The 22991-nt window shown below is 32.1% G+C and overlaps 1 protein-coding gene across 5 annotated transcripts in view; it reads left to right on the plus strand.

Moving 5' to 3' along the window:
- The window catches only part of TPP2 (tripeptidyl peptidase 2), an 84207-nt gene that overhangs the window by 24323 nt on the left and 36893 nt on the right, over positions 1 to 22991 (plus strand). For all 5 annotated transcript variants that reach the window (XM_031958633.1, XM_031958638.1, XM_031958634.1 and 2 more), the window contains exons 9-16: positions 1441 to 1568; positions 5826 to 5925; positions 7744 to 7892; positions 9262 to 9377; positions 9629 to 9797; positions 11306 to 11463; positions 12588 to 12664; positions 17149 to 17255. In XM_031958633.1, the coding sequence (XP_031814493.1) occupies positions 1441 to 1568; positions 5826 to 5925; positions 7744 to 7892; positions 9262 to 9377; positions 9629 to 9797; positions 11306 to 11463; positions 12588 to 12664; positions 17149 to 17255 (1004 nt within the window). The remainder of the gene's footprint in view (positions 1 to 1440; positions 1569 to 5825; positions 5926 to 7743; positions 7893 to 9261; positions 9378 to 9628; positions 9798 to 11305; positions 11464 to 12587; positions 12665 to 17148; positions 17256 to 22991) is intronic.

A 22991-nucleotide genomic window follows, 5' to 3' on the forward strand; every position in this document is an offset into this window, starting at 1 on the left:
GCTTAATGGTTTTAATTGCTTGATTTTACATGCCTTTGGGATGTAACTAGATATCACAGTGAAGACAGTGCTAGGTCTGAAGTCAAGAAGTTTAATAAACTTCCTGAGTTCAGATCTATCAGACACTTAACTAGCTGTGTGACCCTGGGCAAGTCACTTAACTCTCTGTCTGAATCTCTTTATATGTCTCATTTGTAAAAGGAATTGGAAAGAAAATGGCAAAATATTCCAGTATCTTTTCCAAGAAAACCTCAAATGCAGTCGGGAAGAGTTAAATCCGAATGAAGAAGAACAGCAAAATATTACATTAGCATCTTGATACACAAAAATCAAGCAATAAAAGCCACTAAGCTCATGAGAAAAGTGGTGTTGAGATAGTCCTCCAAACTTTTAGCATTGACATATAAAAAAATGAGCCAATAAATACATGTTAAGTGGTTTAAAAATGCCTAAGTAATATAATAGTGATCTACATGTTTTTCAAACATGCAGTAGAGCCAACTTTCTTGAACTTGTTAATGATCATACTGAATGTTATCACTGATAATATGATAAGCAGTAACTAGAAGATAAGCATTAAATATAGCTAGGTCATTCATTACTTAAGTATATTTTCTGGAATTATGAAGATAAGCCATTAAACTCATCCTTCTTTTATTTAAATAAAATACATTTAGGGAAGGCATTAATCAAATCTAACTATAACCTTTGCTGAGAAATCGGTTTGCCCTGCTAATTGTTCATCCTTTATAACATCTTATATCATTTCATTTTTGTATTTGATCTTACTTATGCTCTTAACACCTATTATCTGAATAAACCTTGTGCTCTTTATTTTTAAGATAAATTTATTTACTTATTTTGTGCCAGTGTTCTTTTAAAGCTTATTTATATTAACTCCATCTCCTTAATTTTGAAATTTCATCAGTTTCCTCTTTATTTTGCTCTTGCTCAGGCTTACTATTTTGTAACGTGCTCAAACTCTTCCTCTAGCTTGTAATCCTTTTCATGATGAACCCAATTCTGTGTTTCCCATTATAGCTTTAGTTGTAAGAAGGTAGGATCCTTGCTTCATTTTATCTTTGAATCCCTAGCCTTTAGCATGGCATACTGCACATGGTCAAGCACTTAATAAATTTGAATTGATTTTTTTCTTTCTTCTCTCTAATCTGTGTTCTTCCATCTCTTCTACCAAGATAATCTCTCAGTTCCCCTCTAGATCAGACAAGTTCTGGATACCATTTTTCCTGCCTTTTTTTTTTTTTTTTTTTCTCTTTACTGTTTTAGGTCATCACTAATAATTCTTTTAGGTCGACAATGACACAACTTAAGCTCTAATATTTTTTTTTTCATCTTCATGTACTTACTACAAAACAGCTTAGTATTTGAGTTCCATAGAAAATGTTTTGTGTATTCAAAAGGCTTCTGTCTCTCTTTCAGGAGGATTTGTGAAGTTATTAATGAAGCTGTGTGGAAGCATAATATTATCTATGTTTCAAGTGCTGGGAATAATGGTCCTTGTCTCTCCACAGTAGGTTGTCCAGGTGGAACTACTTCAAGTGTAATAGGTTAGTTCTTTGCTTAAAAAAGCCATTTGTGCATATTTTATTCTAAAATTACTTATTGATACTTATAAGATTTGTTCATTGTGAGGAATGGCAGCCAGAGTATCTGATGAGGGGTGGGGGAGGGGACCTTTTTTATTGTGATTTTTTTTTTTAAACTGAACTTAATTTGGATTCTTATTGCACAGTCTGAAAATCCAAAGCTGAGAGATATATTGTAAAAGTCCCTTCACCTGCCCATATTCATTTTCTACCATCAAGAATTCAAGAAGTCTCTGGGTTCGGGCACTGTTTTTTGTTTTTTTAATTATAGCACCCAGCAAAAGTACCAAAAATATTAGACCTAAATCTTTTTTTTTTTTTTTTTTTTTTTTCTCTTAAATGAGTTCGCATTTCTATTGGGGAAGACAGATATAGAAGTCTTTAGTTAGAGTAGTTTTTTTCAATGGTAAATGATATATGTATTAGAATTGCATTGTTTCTTGTTATCACTTGGCATTTATTAAACAAGAGTGACTGGAAAGTTTGAATGTTACCTCAGCCTTTTATATTATTTTAAATTTGTTCTGTATGCATATAATAATAAACAAAAGTAAAGATGATTAATAGTCATTTTCCATCAAAAGACTTTAAAACTCTGAACTTTGATCCTCCTCATACTTTATTGACACCTTCTGTCTTTATAAGGTAAAGTCACCTATCACACAAATGTTTTATTTTCCTTTGCTTGCCTCCTTAAAAAACATAAATAACTTTTTCCCCCAAAGATTTTGGGATTTTTGTTACTAAGTGCTATAGGCAAGCTTATTTGGGAAGACTTATACATGCATTTGAAAAGCTTAGAATTATAAAAATGTTATTATCAGTTAATTCTTGTCCTATATGTGCTAGGTTTTGGTCTTTTGGGGGTTTTTTGTTTTTGTTTAGTCCTTGTTTCTAATATTTTATTTAAATAATTGATTCTCACTTTTCTTTAACCTTTCCATTTTCATTTGGGCTGAATACTAGATAAATCGAGTTGTGCATTTCCAAATGACATGGATTAAATTTGAAAAGCTTCTAAAATCTCCCTATCTAGGTCTTAGCACTTGATATGGCAAAACCTCTTTTATGTACTGTGTATATCACTTTAGGGCTGCTATGTGGCGTAGTGAATAGAGTGCTGGGCCTGAAGTTAGGAGAACTCATCTGCCTGTTCAAATCCATTGTCTTATTCACTTAGTGGCTGTGTGATCCTGGGCAAGTCATTTAACATTTGTCTCAGTTCCTCATCAGTAAAATGAGCTGGAGAAGGACAAGGCAAACTTTTCCAGTGCCTATGCCAAGAAAACCCCAGTTGGGATCATAGAGAGTCAGATATGGCTGAAAAATAAAAATCTACTTCGACCTCTTTTCTACTCCAGCAATCTCAAACAAGTAGTTTATATTTGCGATTCATTTCAGGAATGTATCCAATTTGCCTCTCTCATATTAGCCATTGTCCTTGCCTTCAGTTATATCATTAGGTAAGAATTTTCCTTTGTTAAGTCTCCAAATAATTTCATCCCCAGCATTTTGCCAGGTCTTGGAAACTATCTTGCTTTTCACTCACCCATTCTCTAGTAGTCTAAAATAAATTCACTAATTAGATTTATAGTGGCTGATATGTTCTTTATAGCAAATAGATTCCTGTCATCTCTGAGGGCATGTCATGACATTGCTGTATTTGCTATCATAATTTAAATATTAAATAATATTTTTAGTTTTCCCAAGAAAAGGCTTTTAGCAAAATAACCTTGTTCTATAGTGTATTCTAGTTTCTAAAATTTTTATGCTGTTTTGTTACCAATTTTATTTCTCTATAGACTCTCCCACTTTTTTTTTTTTTTAACCAAGAAATAAAGTAAAACAAGCATTTAACAGCACATACAACATTTTTTTCCTCTAATTCATCTCCCTTTTCTGAGAAGAGGAAATATCCAAGATGGTTAATCCATCCTATGGAAATATAATTTTATTTAGCTGCTACTAAATTAGAGGAGTTTTAAATCTGTCATGAAATAAAAAGAATAAGACAATTTTTGGTTAAAAAATCTTTTAGTTATTTGAAGGTTTGGAGTTGGCTTAGAGTTGTAAAAGCAGAAATATTGTTTTAAACCTTTCATCATGAACCTGTAACTTTAATAGTTTTGAAAGAATTCAGATTTAGGTCACCACCAAGAGGTGGCAGCAGAGAATGATAATTTCAACATAACTTTTCCTTTGTTCAAGATGGCATCTGTGAACACAGTTTTCCAGTGTAACTGTATATTTCTTTTCTTTTTTCCCCCAGCTAATAAGAATTTGTTTTCTCTATTCCCTTCAATTAAAAAAGAAAACAAAATGTGCATAGTCAAGCATAATAAATCCTTACATTGTTCATGTATAGAAATGTCTTTTCATTTTGTATTCCAGCAAAATTCTATAAAAGTAATAACTTTTGAAATATCTAAAGTTAATAATGTGATATAATACTGTGGAAGAACTAGGAGTGCTAAGCTCTAATACCAGCTTTGCTATTAAGTAGATGTTAGGTGTTTGACCTTTGTTTTCTTGGTTTTTATTTGTAAAATTCTTAAATTTTGTGATTCCTTTGAAAGTCTTCAGTTAAACAGTACATTTCCCTTCTATTAACTGCTTTCTTTTCTTTCATTTCAAGAACTCAGTATTAAAAATTTTTTTCTCCTTTCATCTTCCATTTAATCTTTTGTATCAAAACTCCTTTGCCATAATGTTAGCTTTGACAGGCAAATTTCCTATATTACCTCATGCTGGTAGATCGTTTCCTTTGTGGAAGTTTTTTTCTTATTTGGTGGGTTTCCTTCTTATTTCCTTTAAAGTGTCTACAGTTTTCCTTTATCAAAAGCCCTTCATCATATGGTTCGCATCTCTCTTTTCATTCTTTTTTAATATAATTCACCATCACACACATTGTTGTAATATACTGATCTGTTAACTTTAATTGCTACATGGAATTTCTCTTCCTATCCTGGCAATATCTTTGTACTCATCCTCCCTTATCTCCCTTATGTCTGAAATGTGCTCCTTCCTTTAAAGCACAGCTCAGATTGTAGTTTCCATATGAATTTTCATAATCTTCTCAGGTATTCTCACTCTCTTCATTTTGAAATTACTTTCTATATAGTTGGAATATGTTGTATGTCTGCCCATTAGAATTGAGTACTAAGTAAAATTTGAGTACTTCAAAAATGAAGGAATGCCTTTTTTTATCTTTGGGTTCTTGGTACCTATAAAATACCTTACATATGTTTATATCAAGTATTTGTTGATTTGAGTAAGTGGTTCGTGATCTATTTCAATTGATGCCTTTTTTCTTTCTGCCAGAATTAAAATGACAAAATTATAAAACTATTAGAGACTGAAGACATTTATCTACTTTTGCAGATTTAATAAAGTGTATCAGTTTTTCCAATAGTTTCTTAAAGATAACAAATCAGAAATAGAAAAGATCTGCTAGAACCTAACATTGTGCTGTGATAGCTAAAAATGAAGAAGGGAGAAAAGCAATAGGATCATCGGGTGAAAAACCACTGGATGCCACTTAATAAAGTTGTGGTATTAAGTTGTATAAAATAATTGTGTTTTCTAATGATGATGAAGAAAAAGACGGTATATTTTTATCAAGCAGTTAGTTTTATAACAATTGTTGGAATAGGGAAGGAAACAGTTTGTTTAACGTATTTAGTACTACACATGTTTAGAAGCTATTGGTAATTTTGTCTTGAGTTCTCAGCCTTTGACACCTATGTTCCATGGCAGTATTATATAAATGAAAGGATATTCATTTGTTTGGGAATTCACTCTACTGCCTTTTGACTGTAAGAAAAATCATTTAATGTATCTGCCCACATCTGCAGAATAAGAGGATTGGACTAGATTATTCCTAAAGTTTCTTCTAGGTCTGAAGTCTTGAATATTTATATTCTTTTTGAATGGTTCAACTTGTATATTTTTCCTATGCTGTCAAAATTTGTCATACCTTAGTTTGTTTCTTAGGTTTATTTACATTAGTTTTCTTCATCAAATTGTGAACTCTGCTAACAAATGTAGTCATCTGTTCTTTGCAACTTTCTCTGTCTATTAATATAGTTTAATAAATATTGTAGTTATATGTTGTGGAATAAACCTAGTGATGTTTTGTGAAATAATTTTTATTTCCATAATATATAACATTGGAAAGTATTTTTGTTTTTGTTCTAATTCTTTTGTTATTTTTTGTAGGTGTTGGTGCTTATGTTTCTCCTGATATGATGGTGGCTGAGTATTCACTAAGAGAAAAATTACCTGCAAATCAATATACTTGGTCTTCTAGAGGACCTAGGTAGGTCAAAATTAGTATCTTGAAGGTATTAAAAGTATTATGGTACAATGGAAAGAAGATGTATGAGAACTTGGATTTTAATCCATGTCTTATATTTAACAACTGTATGGCCTTAGACTAAACTACTTTTCCTTTGTGGAATTCAATTTCCTCATCTCTAAAATGATTGGATTTAATATTTAGTGCCTGAAGGGACACAGGAGTTCATTTGTGATTTACATATATAAATTATTTTTTTGCCTCCACCTGGACTCTAGATAGAAGTTTAATTTTATTTGTTGTTCTTTTGGCAGTTTCTGATTTTATTGATAATATTAGCACAAAGTAAACTATGAATAGAAGAATGAAGCTTAGTTCAATTAACTTAATGTATTTTCAATATATAGTTTGGCCAAATTTTTTTAAAATACAGAATAAATTCTATTTCTCTCAGGTCTCAGATACTATAATGTGAATAGCTACAACATTTACAGTCTTGATATCATTAGGATAATTGTGTAGGTATTTTTACCTTATAGTATTACAGCTTAGAGTTGTGATAAAGTCAAATGTTTCTTCAGGCATTTGAAGAGCTGCATTAAAATTACAGATTTATAAGTCCTTTGAGGACCAATTCCAAAATTAGCTTTTAAAGTAATATCTTGGGTTGGGAAAATTTTAGTCTGAGGACTTAAAGCAACTGAATAATTTTAAGTGGATAGAATTATTTCTTTTTTAGATCATGAAGCCCTTTGTGAGCTAGAAAGTAGAATCCCAGAGATAATATACACTTATTTTCTCAAAGTAATGGTGAGTGAATGCAGTGAGATCAGTCATCTGGTAAAATAATAATTAAGTAATTCTCCCCTGGGCTTTGGAATGGGCAGAAAATAGTGTAGTCAAAGTGAGCTCTTACCTTATGTGATCTTAGGTGATGGCTGTATAAATTTCTAGAGTTACCTCTTTTTCATTGCAAACAGTACCATTCTTAGGAGAATTACCACCTGACAACTTTTTAGTTTGCATTGTCATAGAACTAGAAAAAAACTCAGGGTCATTCTAAACCCCTACTTTTGTACTTAAGGAAACTGAGGCCAGGAACATATTGTATTTTAATGGAATAAAATGAGATAACCAAAATAACATAGCTAGCATTTATATAAAGTTCATGGCTTAAAAGTGCATTATAATGAGAAACACACTACTATTTATATGTAAAAGATCTATTAATTTATCATTGTGTGTGTATATATTGTCTTTGCAGAATATAAATAGTGACCCATTAGTCTTCCAGAGTTGCTGGAGCTAAAAAAAATATCACTCTGAAGCTCATTTCATGATAAGCTTTTCTGAACTTAGCTAAATTGGTCCATATAGAGTAGACATTCAGTCATTCACTGCAATCACATTTAAAGCCTTTGCATTTTTAGTGTAGGATCATATAACCTTTTCACATTTGCATGTAAAATGCTTCATGTTTATAAAGTGCTTTCTCTATAAAAGCCCAGTATAATAAATAAGAAGTGTACATATTTTCATTTTGTAGATAAAGAAACTGAGGCTTTCTTATGGTCACATGACTTTATGTTCATATGTTTGGTGTGGACCCAGAATATAAGCCTAGGTCTTTTAAATTTAAAGTCTGATAGATTTTTTACTATACAACACTGCCTTTGATTGTAAATAATGTGGTATTTTAGCATTTCCCAGCATTTTACCATTATTCCAGTGTAGATAAGAAAAGAAAGAAGCATTAGCCCTATAATGAATTGCTGTTCCTCAAAGCATAATTGCCTATATTGTTTAATTAAGATTAATAATTTTTATTTTTATGCTTAGTACGGATGGGGCACTTGGAGTGAGTATTAGTGCACCAGGTGGAGCTATTGCTTCTGTTCCTAACTGGACATTACGGGGAACCCAGCTCATGAATGGAACATCTATGTCCTCTCCTAATGCTTGTGGAGGCATTGCTTTGATACTCTCAGGTAAAGAAATCTTACATGCCTCTTGATAAATTATTTCTATTCTTTAATGCAACTGTGGAAGCATATATATAGGTATTCTTTTCAGTGATAAAAATTACAACCTATTCATGTCTTTTCATACTATGCAGATTTTTTCCAGAATTTGTCCCCTGAATCTTCGTAGGAAATCTCCTGTCAATCAGTACATTATTTTAAAACATCTGTTCTGTGTTCAGCATTCCTAGACACAGAGACACAAAACTAAAAATGAAACAGTCTCTTTTGTCAAAGAGTGTGCATTCTGTTGTAGAAGAAAGCATGCACAGTCCATACAAAATAAATGCAAAATAAGGGAGGAGGAGGGAGACCTAAGAATTTTTAGAAATCAGTAAAGGCTTAGTTAGAAGATAGGGTGTAAAAGAAAATCTTGAAGGAAACAAGGGGATTTTGAAGTGGAGTTGAAGCAATAGTGACATTCCAATCATGGATAATAAGCAATACAAAAGTATGGAGAGGGGAGATGGAATGTCATGTGTGAGGAGCAGCAGAAAGGTCATTTTTTTAGATGGCAAAATATAAAAGGGAAATATGTGATTGTCGTAGAAAGATGGGTTGGAGCTAAATGGGAAGAGCTTTAAATGCCATATAGAGAAATTTATATTTAGTCTTAAAGCAATAGTGAACCACTGGAGTTTGAGTAGAGAAGTGGTAGGCTTGTAATTGTCCAAATTAGGGGTTAATTCTTTAGTTATTTTTAACATTTTTTGGGTAGCAGGCAGCATAGGTATTTTGGTCATGTTTTATGACAAACCTTTTCTGATCATACCCATCATGTCATGCATGGGTGGCATATTTTGTTACATTTTACAAGGAAGTAGTTTAAATAAGTTATTGTTGATAATAAATTTTGTTAACCTACTAATCATTGGTTTAGTTACCCTTTGGTTGGTTTAGATATAGTTAGATCTTTCTTTTGGCCATCCAAAGTTTTTATTTTGATACTGTGATGTAGTAGCTGAAGTGCTAACCAGGAAGCAATAGGGATTAGAGGATGGATAGTTCTCTGAAAGACCTGAAATCAAATCCTGCCACAGTTCATTATTAGTTTGGTTTCTTAGTTTCCTCATATGTAAAATATAATAGTGGCATCTTCTTCACAAGTTTTTATTAATAAGACCATATATATATATAAATACTTTAGAAATCTCAAAGGATCATGTAAAGTTTTGCTGTTAATCAGTAAAATTGTTTTCATTTATTCATTTGCCTTTTATTCAAATTTGAAATGATGGTCTAAAACACAAAAAAACCTACATGTGAACCCAAGTTGAAAGAAAATGTTTCCTGAAGCCATGTCTCTGTAAATGGATTTTCTTCTCTGATATTTTAGGACTGAAAGCTAATGACATTCATTATACGGTTCATTCAGTCAGAAGAGCACTGGAAAATACTGCAGTGAAGGCTGAAAATATAGAAGTATTTGCTCAAGGACATGGTATTATTCAGGTATTATTTTCATGGACTAGAAAATGAATTATAAACAAGACAGGCCAGCACAAGATTTTTTTTAAAAAATGATGCCTTAATACTTGTCTTATTTGTATAGATCTTATGTTGAATATTTCATTCTTTGATTTAGTGTAATTTCTTCTATGACAAACTTTTGTTTAATTGTAATTTCCTGGTGATTTGCCACCAAACTAGTTTTTAGGATTAAATTTACATTTTCCTAATTGTCAATTTGTTGTTCTGCTTAGGTTGATAAAGCATATGACTACCTCGTTCAAAATACATCATTCACTAATAAAATAGGTTTTACTATTACTGTTGGAAGTAACCGTGGCATCTACCTCCGAGATCCTGTCCAGGTAGCTGCACCTTCAGATCATGGGGTTGGCATAGAACCTGTATTTCCTGAGAATACTGGTAAGTAGTTAATAAATAAAATAAATTTCCTAGAAGTATTTGTAGTCAAATTTGATAAATGTGTACTATGCATTAGGTTCTATACAGGAGCAAAAGGAAAATATATCAGTTTCCAGGTTTAGAGATGCATATTCAAGCTATTTTAGTTAAAAAATTTATTTAAATGCATAATCATAGTATAGGACAGACAGAAAATAATAATAACTATATGAGTTAAGGCGGTAGCATATTTCAGCAGAAAACATGCTAGTTTAGAAAGGACCTGAGTTCAGATCCTGGTTCAAGCTTGGACAAATCATCCTCTCTGGGCCAGTTTCCTCATTTCTTAAGTGAATAGGCAGAACTATAATGGCATATCCTTTAAATATTTAAATTTATGACTTTATATATGTGTCCAAGAATTTCTTTAAAAATTTCATCTCTACAAAAAAATTTTAAAAGTCTTTGTATATAATGAGGGTTTCTTTGATGAAAATTTGGGTGATAATATGGTTTTGTAAATGATTCTGAGTATACTACATCTTCAGTGATACAATTGATTTTGAGTTATAAACACTGATTTTTATTTTTATTTTTTTATTTTTTAATTTTTATTTAATAGCCTTTTATTTACAGGTTATATGTATAGGTAACTTTACAGCATTAAAATTGCCAAGCTTCTTGTTCCAATTTTTCACCTCTTACCCCCCACCCCCTACCCCAGATGGCAAGATGACCAGTAGATGTTAAATACATTAAAATATAAATTAGATACACAATAATAAACAATGCTTTTTAAAAATACCCTTAAATAGTCTAAGAAAAGATATTGAAATCACATATATTAAAGATTCCTTTTCATATATATAGAAGGAAAGTTCTCTGATTATCAGTATAAAGCAAGGCACAAACAGGAGCTTGTATACTCACCAAAGAATTTCTTCTGCAATCAAATGAAAGGATTCCAGGTTAATTATGGAATTTTCCAGAAATTCTTATTTACAGATGACATTATCCTGATTTCAGGGCATATTCTAATATTCTTTAGTCATTTTAGAAAAATTCATGGCCTAGCAGTTCCTACATGAAGAACAGGAAGAAGTGAATAAAATGTTTATTGTCCAGATTATGAAATGCAGTTGATTGGGAGTCATTTAGAATGAGATTAGAATATTTAGACAGCATAAGTATGGGACTGATGTGCTTGAAATAATGAGTTAAGAGAAAGCCTTCAGAACATTGATTAGTTCTCTTATGGAGATTTATTAAAAGGACATGGGTAAGAATAACTCAGTACAAGAAGGTTATGTATTAGTTGCACTCTACATTGGTAGTCATTAAGTTAGGTTCCTCCACTAAGTCTAGTATCAATATGATGAATCCACAGGTTACTCAGAGCAGATCAAACCTCCTGGGTTATTTGCAATAATTTTGTAAAAATCTATTGACAAGGATTAGATTTTTTTTTTTTTAATAAGAACATTAAATGTCAAAAATATTGATGATGTAGCTTTTTTTTTTAATGGCAGATAATTCTGAAAGAATATCTCTTCAGCTTCATTTAGCTTTAACTTCAAATTCATCATGGGTTCAATGTCCTACTCATCTAGAGCTCATGAATCAATGTAGACATGTAAATATACGAGTGGATCCTCGGGGCCTGAGAGAAGGACTACATTTTACAGAGGTATTTTTTTTTAAGTTCTCTTAAAATTTTCCTTCTTTCTGCCTTTTCATATTTAAATGGAAAACTCCAAAATAATTACTGATTTCTAGGAAATAACTCTTATAACTTAACCAATTTAACTGCTAATAATATTATGCATTAAAAAAAATTTGTGGGTCATGATGCTTTTGATGCTTTTAATTACAGTAAAATATGTTTTAAACTTCCTTGTAATTTGAAATTTTCAAGCTTAAAACATGGGTAAAATAAAGCTTTAAGTGGTATAGTGGATAGAGGACCAGGTCTGGAGTCAGAAAGATCTGAATTCAAACCCAGCCTCAGATCCTCACTGTGTGACTCTGAGCAGTCACTTAATCCCTCTTTGTCTCAGTTCCTCTTATGTAAAAATGAGGACACAATGGAGAAGGAAATGCACTATAATGAATACTGAAACATTGTTAAGTGGAGGGTGATATTTGTAGCCATTTAACATAGAAATTGTTATTGATGCAAATTCTTATGCATGTCACCAACTTGCTAGTACTTAATATAGAATAATTAAACTTTCATTACTTTTTAAATAACATAGGGGACAGAAAATTCTCATTGGAGCCTGAAGACTGAGTTTATTCCACTTCTGACACACAATAGCTCAGTCAGTATTCCTGGCCAAATTCCTAAGTATCTCAGTGTACTGAGTAATTCTAAAAACTCAATTCCAGAGAAAGTGCAGAACTACCTTGGCAGCTGAAGTCACAGATCCATTCCTTATCCTTGTTTTTCTTTTAAATAAAGAATTTGTGTGAACTAGTGAGATCCATGCATTTGATTGATTCATAATTTGGTAAAAATTGTTTGTCAGTATCACAGAGATCACAATAGATCACAGAGATTCTATCCTTTTTAAAAAATGCCAAACTGGAAAATTATTCAGCCATTTAATTTATTCAACATTTATCTCAATATCTGTAGATAAGACAAATATGCTTGTGTTTACATTATGTATATTGAGTTTTTTAAGTCCCTGAATTGTAAATATGGATCAATTTATGCTACATTTGCATTTTAATACTTGATTTTATTTTTCAATATGATTGTGCAATTAAATAATACAACTTTTTATTCTTTTTTTTTTTTTTTTAAAGGTATGTGGTTATGACACATCATCACCTAAAGCCGGCCCTCTATTCAGAATTCCAGTAACTGTCATCATATCAGCAAAGTGAGTATATATAGCATATTATAGGATATTGTTTTCAAACAAATGTGGAATGTTTATTGAAGTAATGTGGTAACATAGAAAAACAGATGAATCCAAGAGGACTGAGTTCTAATGTAAAGTTTACTACTGCCTTAGATATGCGCATTGCACTAAAACTAAAAGACTTGGACTCTTTTTTTTTTTAACTCTACTGACTATAATATGTTATAGTATATTACCTATAATACATAATATGTAAAATCAGATCACTAGGTAATCTTTTAAAGTTCTTTCCAACTGTGACAATCTATTCTTTTGCTTCAAACAAGTTATATTTGTCATTTGGGACCTTAATTGCCTCCTATATATAAGGTTTTCTTTGATCTTATCTTTGAGTTATTAAGTCTTAGTAGAGGAAAATCACAAAATTATATTTTTGGACCCACAGTCTTAGACCTCAAATAAATTTTTTAAATTATTTTTTTGCCCAGTGAGAGAATGAACTTAAAAAAAAATTGCCATAGAAAATGAAAACCAGTGAGAATCAATTTAGAATTAATAAGATTAGCCATTTGCAAATATCATTCAACTTAGGAAATGATTTGTAAATATAGCATTCATTTTTTAAAAATTACCTTGATTTTAAAAAGTTTAGAGATAGACATTCAAAATTTGGTACATTATAATAAGATCAGCAAGATTTTCTTTAATGTATTAATTTTCTTAATAAAAAGCACACAAAAACAGAATCTTTATTCTGGTTTATCATGACTATATGGCAACAGAGATAAATTACATATATGTATATGACATTATTAGCACACAAAAGGCCGTTTTCTGATTACTTTTTAGAATAAAAGTAACATATTTGTATACCATTAAAGCATTTGTACAGTAATAACAGATTCACCATTCCTGTTCCCTATTCTTACCTAAAAGATCTTCAACTAACAGATTTTAAACAAGTAATGGTTGAAATAGCTGCACATTGTTCTTAGCAACATTAATATAACAGATTTATAGGAAAGGAGAATATTTGGTTTTAAATGTTTTAAGGAGATATATATATATATATATATATATATATATATATATATATATATTTTTTATAAACCTAAAACTCAGGCTTTCTGGTCTGGCAATACCATTTCAGAATTATGACCCAGAGAGAATATTGAAATAGCTGAGGCTTGAATATGCATTGAATTCTGTATTCATCCTAGCATATGGTATGAGAGTGAGAAATGGTACCATGGAGACAGGTGAATGCAGACAATCTCTTTTGACCCAAAAAAGCATATACATAACCCCTGTACTCTGGTTAAACTCCATTTTGTATAGCTGAAGATATGTGCATGACTGAAGAGATGGGAATATATTTGAATCGTGGATAGACATCAAAGGAAGTAAAAGGGGAGGGGGGGAACTCCACTGTTCTTCTCATATATAATTAATTATAAGATCACATTCACATTCTAGACCAGAAATGGGGAACCCCTTTTCTTTCAAAAGACCAAAGTCACTAAGAAATGTCAGTAGGTAGTATAACATGTAATCACACTGTTACAGATCATAATCCAAGTTGAATGAAAGTAATAATGAAGAAAGTCTTCAGGCAACAAGTTCCTCTATCCCTGTCTAGATGCTGAAAACTTTAGTGCATTTAGTAGATGCACTAAAAACTAGATTACAGTTTCATGCTGTTATATCAGGCTGGTGTTGGTAGTTTTTACAATGGACATATAATGAAAGACAGTGGGAAGGAAGCAAAAATATGTAAAGCTAGAGACATGATCGAACTTGCCAAAGTAATGAACTTCTGTAATCCACTGTTCAAATGGAGATTGAATAGATAACTATTTTGAATCTTGAATAGGAAATCTTAGTTCTTTTCTACTCTTGGATTTATTTATATTTGTGTTATCCAAGCTTCAGCTGGTATTCACTTACTTCATTTACTCTTGTTTCTCAGTATTTTTTTTTTCTAGTGTGCTGGTAGATATTATTTTGTTGCTGTTACATTGTTTCAATCATGTCCATCATGTCTGACTTTATGATCCCATTTGGGTTTTTCTTGGCAAAGATACTGGAGTGATTTGGCATTTCCTTCTCCAGTTCATTTTATAAATGAGGAAACTCATCTATAAACTCAGGGTTAAGTGATTTGCCCAGGTCTCAAAACTGCTAAGTGTATGATGCCAGATTTGAACTCATGAAGAGAGGAGTTTTCTTGATACCAGACCTGTCAGTTTATCTGCTGTACCATCTACCTATCCACACTTATGGATGCTTAGTAGCATATCTTGCTGTAGTATCCTAAAGCTTTCTTAATCTTCTCACTCTTCCAGTACCATTCTTTCTTTGGCGGGTAAATCAGGTAAGAATATGAAGATCTTCTCATGTGAGTCTCACTCTCTATAAGGGAGATAAGATATGAATCGATAATGGGGAAAAGGTCAGACTATTCCTGTTTTGTCAGATTTTTTTCAATTACACAAAACTAGGATGGGATAGCTAACAGATTTAAAATCCAGAAAGATAATTAACAGTGTGAAACTGTCCATGCGAAATCCAGTAGAGAGAAATACAGATTTTTATACTTGAGTTTAAAAATATCAAAACCTAGAATACCTTAATTTTTTTTTTTCATTATTCTTATTCTTCCACATTCAATTGAACTAAAGGAGGATACTTAAGTGGGAATGAAAGGAAGAAATGAGAGGTAGAAACTGAATCAGGAGGAAGCAGTATCTGAAGATAAAGGATAAGAATATAACATAAGAAGGAAATGTTAAGTGCTTCAGAAAAACTGAATTGATGACTTACAGGAAAGTCATTGTATTCAACATTTGGGAGACTGTTGGTGACATTTGAGATAGCAATTTGATTTACAGGAATTTGAGTGTATCATGAACCCTTTTGGCAGTCCCAGTAATGTTTTAAAATGCATAAAATAGGTCAAAAGCCAAATATTTATATCAGAAATAGTTACAGGGAGATTAAAAACCAGGTTTATAGATCCAAGATTAAGAACCTCTGTAGATTGATAGAGGCTAGATTGCAGAAGTTTTGCAGAAACCAAGGTCCAGCTCCAGTGACATCTTTTTTTTCCCCCCATGAAAATTTTTGTGCCTTCCTCCTTGATAATAACCTAGAATCACTTCCCTGTTTTATGGTGGTCATTTGCATACTTGTCTCAGGCTTCTTACAAAATTATGAGTTCCTTGATAATAAGTACAATTTATTTTGTATTGTACTTTATCTTATTTATCTTTATATAAATCCATGACTCTAAAGCAATACTGCCTCTCATTTATTTGATCTCTAGAATTTAATTGCTAATTCTTGCTCTTTCTACCATGTAGGGTTGGTTGGAGAACAAAGTTGAGATTATGAATGTAAACTAGTGCTGTGAAGAAATATGTTTTTAATAATGGCTTTTTATTTTTCAAAATACATGCAAACATAGTTTTCAACATTCACCCTTGAAAAACCTTGTGTTCCAAATTTTTCTCCCTCCCTACCCATTGGCCCCCTCTTTTTTTTTTTATTTTTTTTTATTTAATAGCCTTTTATTTACAGGTTATATGCATGGGTAACTTTACAGCATTAACAATTGCCAAACCTCTTGTTCCAATTTTTCACCTCTTACTCCCTACCCCCACCCCTAGATCATTGGCCCCCTCTTATAAACAATAAGTAATACAATGTAGGTTAAACATGTGCAGTTCTTGTGAAGAAATTTTAAAGTCCCAAATCAATCAACCATTATTTGAACTAGACATTTGGATGGGACTCTTATGTATATAATTTGAGTGCCAAGTGAATAAATAGCACACAATTTGATTAAGCACTCACTAGAAATATAAATATGATTTTAGAGTACTCTTTAAGTCCTATCCTTAGGTATGTTTGAATTTATGCAATGTCTAGTTGTACATTTAACCTTTGACGTGGATGTTTCATGTGCTTTCTTGATTACAAAGGAAGACATAAAAATATTTTATTTTTCTTTTACTGTTTCTTAAATGGATGGGATATTATGAAAAACAGAACTACTGCACTAACCACACCTGCTGCCATGAGGAGAGAGCTAAAAAATAAATTAAGCTACTCAGATTGTTCATTGAATATTATTTCATCTGGGTGGTATGGAAGGATGACTTATTCCAGAGAGAACTTAAGTTAATGCTACCTTTATAATAATTAAGACAGTTCAGGAATAATTAAGGTAACATTGTCTCCAAGATCCTAATATTACTTATGTTGTTCTTTGTTGAATATTACATTCCTTTGCAAAGAATGGTCATTCAGTCTTATGGATAGTAATTCTAGACACAAGTAGATTTGAAAATTATTCTCTACCTGAAGATTATTTAAACATTGAAAAAAAAATGGATTTAAGATTTTAAAAAATCAAAACATCTCACAGTTTATCTTAGCGAATCGTTGTCATATGTTCTTTTTTAACTGCTTTCACATATGTGAATTTTAATTTTTTTCAGAGTAAATGAATCATCACATTATGACCTAGCCTTTACAGATGTACATTTTAAACCTGGCCAAATCCGAAGGCATTTTATTGAAGTTCCAGAAGGGGCAACTTGGGCTGGTAAGTGAAAAGAAAAACAATTTTTTTTTTTACTAAAATTTTATATGTATTATTTCCTTGTTCACTAATTAAATAGGCCATCAAAAAGAACGTCATTGTTGTGTTGTTTTCACATGAAGATTACAGCCACATTTTTGTTTTAATTAGTCAACCAAAAGAAAAATGATAATACATATTCATTCAGAAAGCATTGTATGCTTATTACTTTGGAATGTTTTTTTATAAGTACATAAACCATCTTATTCTTAGGAAGAAATTTATTTTTCTTTATGTAAAAATATAATCTTAAGGTAGTTTGTCATCTCATAGATACATTAATAATGAAAAGATTGTTAAACATATATGATTTCAATTTTTAGTTCAAGTAAGGTCTCTATTACCATTGCACAAAATTACATAATGTTATAACAATCCTTATAGGTCAAAGTAACCAAAATATTCCATTTTTGGATATGTTAAGAGGTATATTTTAATTTGTTCTAATTTGTTGTTTGGGATTTAAAGTAATAATAAAAATAGCATTTATAGAGCATTTTAAGTTTGCAAAGAATTTTACAAATATTATTTTGTCCTCACAACAACCCTAGGAAGTGGGTGCTTTTTACCACATTTTAACCACATTTTACAGATGAGAAAACTGAGTTTCGTAGAGGTTTTAAGTGCCTAGCTCCAAGGTCACATAACTAAAGATGTCTCAGGCAGGATTTGAACTAGAATATTCCTGATTCCCAAGTTCAGTGCTCCATCCACTATATCCAAGAAAAGAAAATTGATATGATATATTAATTCAGTGTTATTAAATTAAATACTTTAGTGCTTTTAAGATGTTGATATGTCATACATTTACTTGCAGCAAAAGAAAGTATGCTGTTATTTGTTTATTATCTCCATTAAATGGAAAGAACTATAGATGTAATGGATCTGAAATGGCAGATGACACTTTGCTGTTTTGCTTTGGATTATGTACACATTTAAATAAAGTTGTGCTTGGTGTTCTTATTCACTTGGATAAAAATAAGTTATTTTTGGAAGATATAATCCAGGACAAACTATAACCAGTTTCCCACCAATCTCTTCTACCCTGCCCTGTAAACCAGACATTTCTGGGACTTGAGAGCACCGCTATAAGCAAAATTTAGTCTCCAAGGATTTAGCAGTTTTGAAATTAAGATCATTTAAAATAGTCATTAGGTATTCCTAATACCTATACCAGATAAGGATAAAACATTAAAGTATAAACTAGTATCATTAATTAACATCTATTCAAAAATTTTAAAATAAATTATGTTAAACAGATTATAGTATTTTATCCAAGAAATCATTCATTTTGACTAAATTGGATTTATACTAGGGAAGCAAAATGGTTTTGCATCCTAGGAAAATAGCATAATGAATGATGTTTGGGAGAAAAAAAATAATCCAAAACTCACAGGATTGTACTAGGTGCAGAAAAAACCTTTGACAAAGAACAACATTTATTTATGCTGAAAATTCTATACAATATAGGCACATAGCCCTAAGGAATTTTAAAAAATACTATAATAAGTATTAAAAACCGAAAGCAAGCATCCAATTTTCCCAGTAAGTACAAGAGCAAATAAAGGATATCTGTTCCCCATCTTCCCAATTATTATTTGCTATAGTTTTAGAAATGACAGCAATAGCACTAAGACAAAAAAGAATTGTTTGAAGGGTAAATAGGGAAAACAACAGACTAAAACAGCCAAAGTGCAACTAAACACTGGACAGTGGGGAAGCTTTGTCCATAACCTTGGAAATGAGAGTTTTAGCATAACTAATTAAGATAATCCTTACATGGAACATTGAAAACTGACTGTACTTGAATATGTGAGAAAGATACTGAGATAATTTGTTCTTAAAGAAATAGAAGTTAGCACGCACTATTCTAGACCATAAGAACAATAGCTTCTTATGGTAAGAATCATTTCACTTCTGTCTTTGTATCCTTAGTGCCCATAATAATACTTGTCTCATAAATACACTAGTTGCTTAATAACTGCTAATTAATTATTTGATTTGCTTTACTCTAAAAACAAATAACAGGAAGCCAAAGTAGAAATGATAGGAACATTATTAGTAAGTGTCTGTGTTGCTATGAAATTTGTGATAGAAGAAGTAATAACTAGTTATAATCTTGAGAGAAATTCTGAACTTTAGTGTAACAGATGAGAAAATGTTCAGAGACAAGCTAGATAGTGTGGAAGATAAGAATGCTGGATTTGAAGTCAGGAAGACTTGTTCAAATTTATTCTCAGATACAGTAGCTATATGACCTTAGATAAATTACTTACCAGACAATTCGTCCATAAAATTGGGATGGTAAATGCATCTGTTCTTCAAATGTGGTTTGTAGCAAATGCTATAAATATAAAAAATAACTTTTAAAAAATTATTTTGGAAATAGCTAGGTGATCAAGGAAACAATAGGCATCAGTGCATTAAGTGGACAAGACTATAACGAATGATTGTGGTAAAAAATTGAAACAAAATAAGAAGAATAGCCTTGTATTTTATTCAGTAGTCCACAGAAATGATTAGTAGGTATAATAGAAAAAACACTGTTATGAGGCCCTGGGTTCAGATTTGCCCCCAATGACTCCCTATGTGACCTTCAGAAATTCTCGTAACTCCCTGAGAGACTCCATGTATTATAATAGGAAGAATCAGAGGAGTCAGAAATGTCTAAGTTAAATCCTGGCTCTGCATCTCCTTCACAGACACTAGATGTCTTTGGGTTTCAGTGCCTAACATTAAAAAGAAGGCTCACTTAGAGTCTCCAGAAGAGGAGTTGTATACCTAGAGTTGTAGCGATCCTCATCTTTGGAGGGCCGTTTTCCAGCATAATCAAACTGACTTTTTCTCTAATTTAACATTCTCTCTCCTATGTCTCTATTTTTGCAAGCCCTCTAACTTTCTTGGAGCATCCTTTGTTCTATCCTTTAATTCACATGACAGAATTTTTCTTTTCAAGACTTAATTCACATGGTACCACCTACCTCTGTGAAGCCTTTCCTCCGCCCTCTCATTTATTAGCACTCTCAAATACCTCATAGTATACTCATCTGTGTTAAGGGTTGTAACCTATCCCAGGCCTTCCCACCATTAGGGTATAAATTCTTTGAAGATAGGAACTTTGTACCATTTTTGTCTTTACTGCAGCATAAGACTGTGCGTAATTGGCATTGTATCGTGATTATATTATTTAAGTGAAGATGAATGGTCATTTGTTGTGAATATTGTAAAGCAGATCTTTGCTTCAAATTAAAATGAGGCGACCTCTGAAGTCCCATCTTTGGCATTTCATGCTTCCTTAAATTATAATAAATCATATATAATTCAAGGAGGAAAATGAAAGTGTGTGGAATGTGTGTGTGTGGTGTGTGTATGTATATGTGCGTGCGTAGATACACATTCCTGATATAATTCAGATATAATTGGATTATCTGCATTGATAAAGGGAAACAATAGCATAGATAATTCAAATCTGAGTCATTTAAAATTAGCTTCCAAAGTTGTTACTGTCCCTTATTTACCATCATTTTTATGATTTGTCTAGACTAATACTTAAATTAGTTTGTTTCCTTCAGGCACCCATGAAAATGTGGAGGAGAGGTGCCCCAAAGAGCATTCTTAGGTAATGATAGAACAGATTAGTATTAATATGTCCTACAGGTAGTTGTACCAACTTATATGCCACCATATTGCTGGTAGAAGTCTCACTGCTGAATCACTACAAATTTATTTTAAGTAATTCTAAATGGGCTCTCATTTCTGGGCAATCCTCTTATTCTTAGCTGATTGATTCTTCCCTATTCCATTCAGCTCAAGCCTTTTCTTCTCAAGTCTCCCACATAACGTACTTAGCTTCTTCCTTAGTAGAATACCTTACCTCATACTTTACTGAGAAAATAGTCCATTTACTATTGCTCCCTCTTTTCCCTTTTTCTTCATCTTCAAAAACCCCTTGTTATATCATTCTTCTTTCTCTCCTTCTCCAGACTTGATTGAAAATGTGGCTTTCTTACCAAGGTCTAGCTGTCTACGTGTTCCATTGATCCCTGTGCCTAGTTTGTATTTCATTTACCTTCATCCTGTCTCCTATTCACCTTAGTCTCTATCTACTGGCTCCTTCCTAGGTTTATACAAGTATGCTTTCAAAATCCTTCACTTGGCTATTCTATTGCCTATTCCTATCCAACCAGTAAGCTATATATTCTCTCTTTCACAGCCAAACTCCTAGAAGAAGCTATTTATACTCATTTGCTGCCTTTTCTCAAGTCTCATCCTTTTTAATTCTAGCTTCACATTTAATTGCTCAATTGAAACTGCTGTTTTCAAAGTTACCAGTGATCTCCTAACAGAAATCCAGTGGTCTTTTCTCAGTTCTCATTTTTCTTGATCTTTTTGCAGCATGTGCTACTTTTGACTCCTGAGTATTTTCACTCCTCAGTTTTGTGACACTACTTTCTTGGTTTTCATCTTATCTTTGTTACATCCCCTTACTTTGAGTGTACCTCAAGATGCATTCTTTAAAACCTCTTTTCAGTCTTCTCATCAACTCCCATGGTTTCAACTATTATTTATTTATGTTTTTATTTGTTGGGTGGGGGCAGGGTGGTGGGGTTGTTTTATATATATATATATATGTATGTATGTATGTATGTTCATAAATACATTCAGAGAGAGAATTCCCAAATTTGTATATCCATCCCTACTCTCTCTGAACTTTATCTGGTCAGTAAGGTGAAGTGTTTCCTATCTATGAGGTATCATTCCAAGCACTAGGGAAAGAAAGGCAAAAATTTGGTCCTTGTTCTAGAAGATCTCACTTTTTAATGGAAAAATACCATGTATCTAGATACAAATTTTGAGTCCAGGAGTGTCATTGAGACATAATTTCAGAAGGAACTGAGAGAGGTAGACAGAAAGGCTTCTGGCAAAAGGTGGCATTTGAACTGAATCTTGAAAAAAATCACAAGAGGAGAGCATTTCTGGAGTAAGAAATACCCAGTAGAAAAGCATGGAGTCAGAGATAGAATCTTGGACATGATAAATAACAAGAATATCCATGTTGATCTGTAAAGGGAAGAAGGGGTTGGGGCTTTAATCCAAAGAATTTTGTCTTGGTTTTTAGAGGTAACCAAGAGTCTTTGGAATTTATTCTTGGGGGGGGGAGGGGTAAGGCATCGTTTAGACAACTAAATGGAAATTGGCCAATAGTGGGGGGTAGGGGGAGCACTTTAAGGCAGAGACACTAGCTAGGAGGTATTCCAGTAGTCTAGGCATGTAGTAAGGGAGACATGCACCAGGAATAGTAGCTAAGTAAGTGAAGAGGGGGGACATATACAAAATAAAATACTTTTTATGAAAGTAGAAACAGAAAGTCTTGACAGCAGTTTGGATATATTTGGGATAAATGTAAGGAATCAACAGTGTTGCTGATGTTGAGAGCCTAGGTGGTGATAATATCCTTGACAGTAATAGGGAATTTTAAAAGAGGGGAAAGATGAGTTCTATTTTAGACACACTGAATTCAGAATGTCCAATAAACAGATGGTGATATGACAATGGAAGTCACAAGAGACATTACAGCCAGATAGATATAGGAAAAGATCTATGGAGAACTGATAAGAGGGACTAGGACAGAACCTTTAGTGATCCATAGTTAGTGGCAGTGATTTAGATGAAGATCCAGAAAGGGGGCCTGAGGAGTGG

The sequence above is a fragment of the Sarcophilus harrisii genome, chromosome 3 (assembly GCF_902635505.1).
Source record: "Sarcophilus harrisii chromosome 3, mSarHar1.11, whole genome shotgun sequence".
NCBI lineage: Eukaryota > Metazoa > Chordata > Mammalia > Dasyuromorphia > Dasyuridae > Sarcophilus > Sarcophilus harrisii.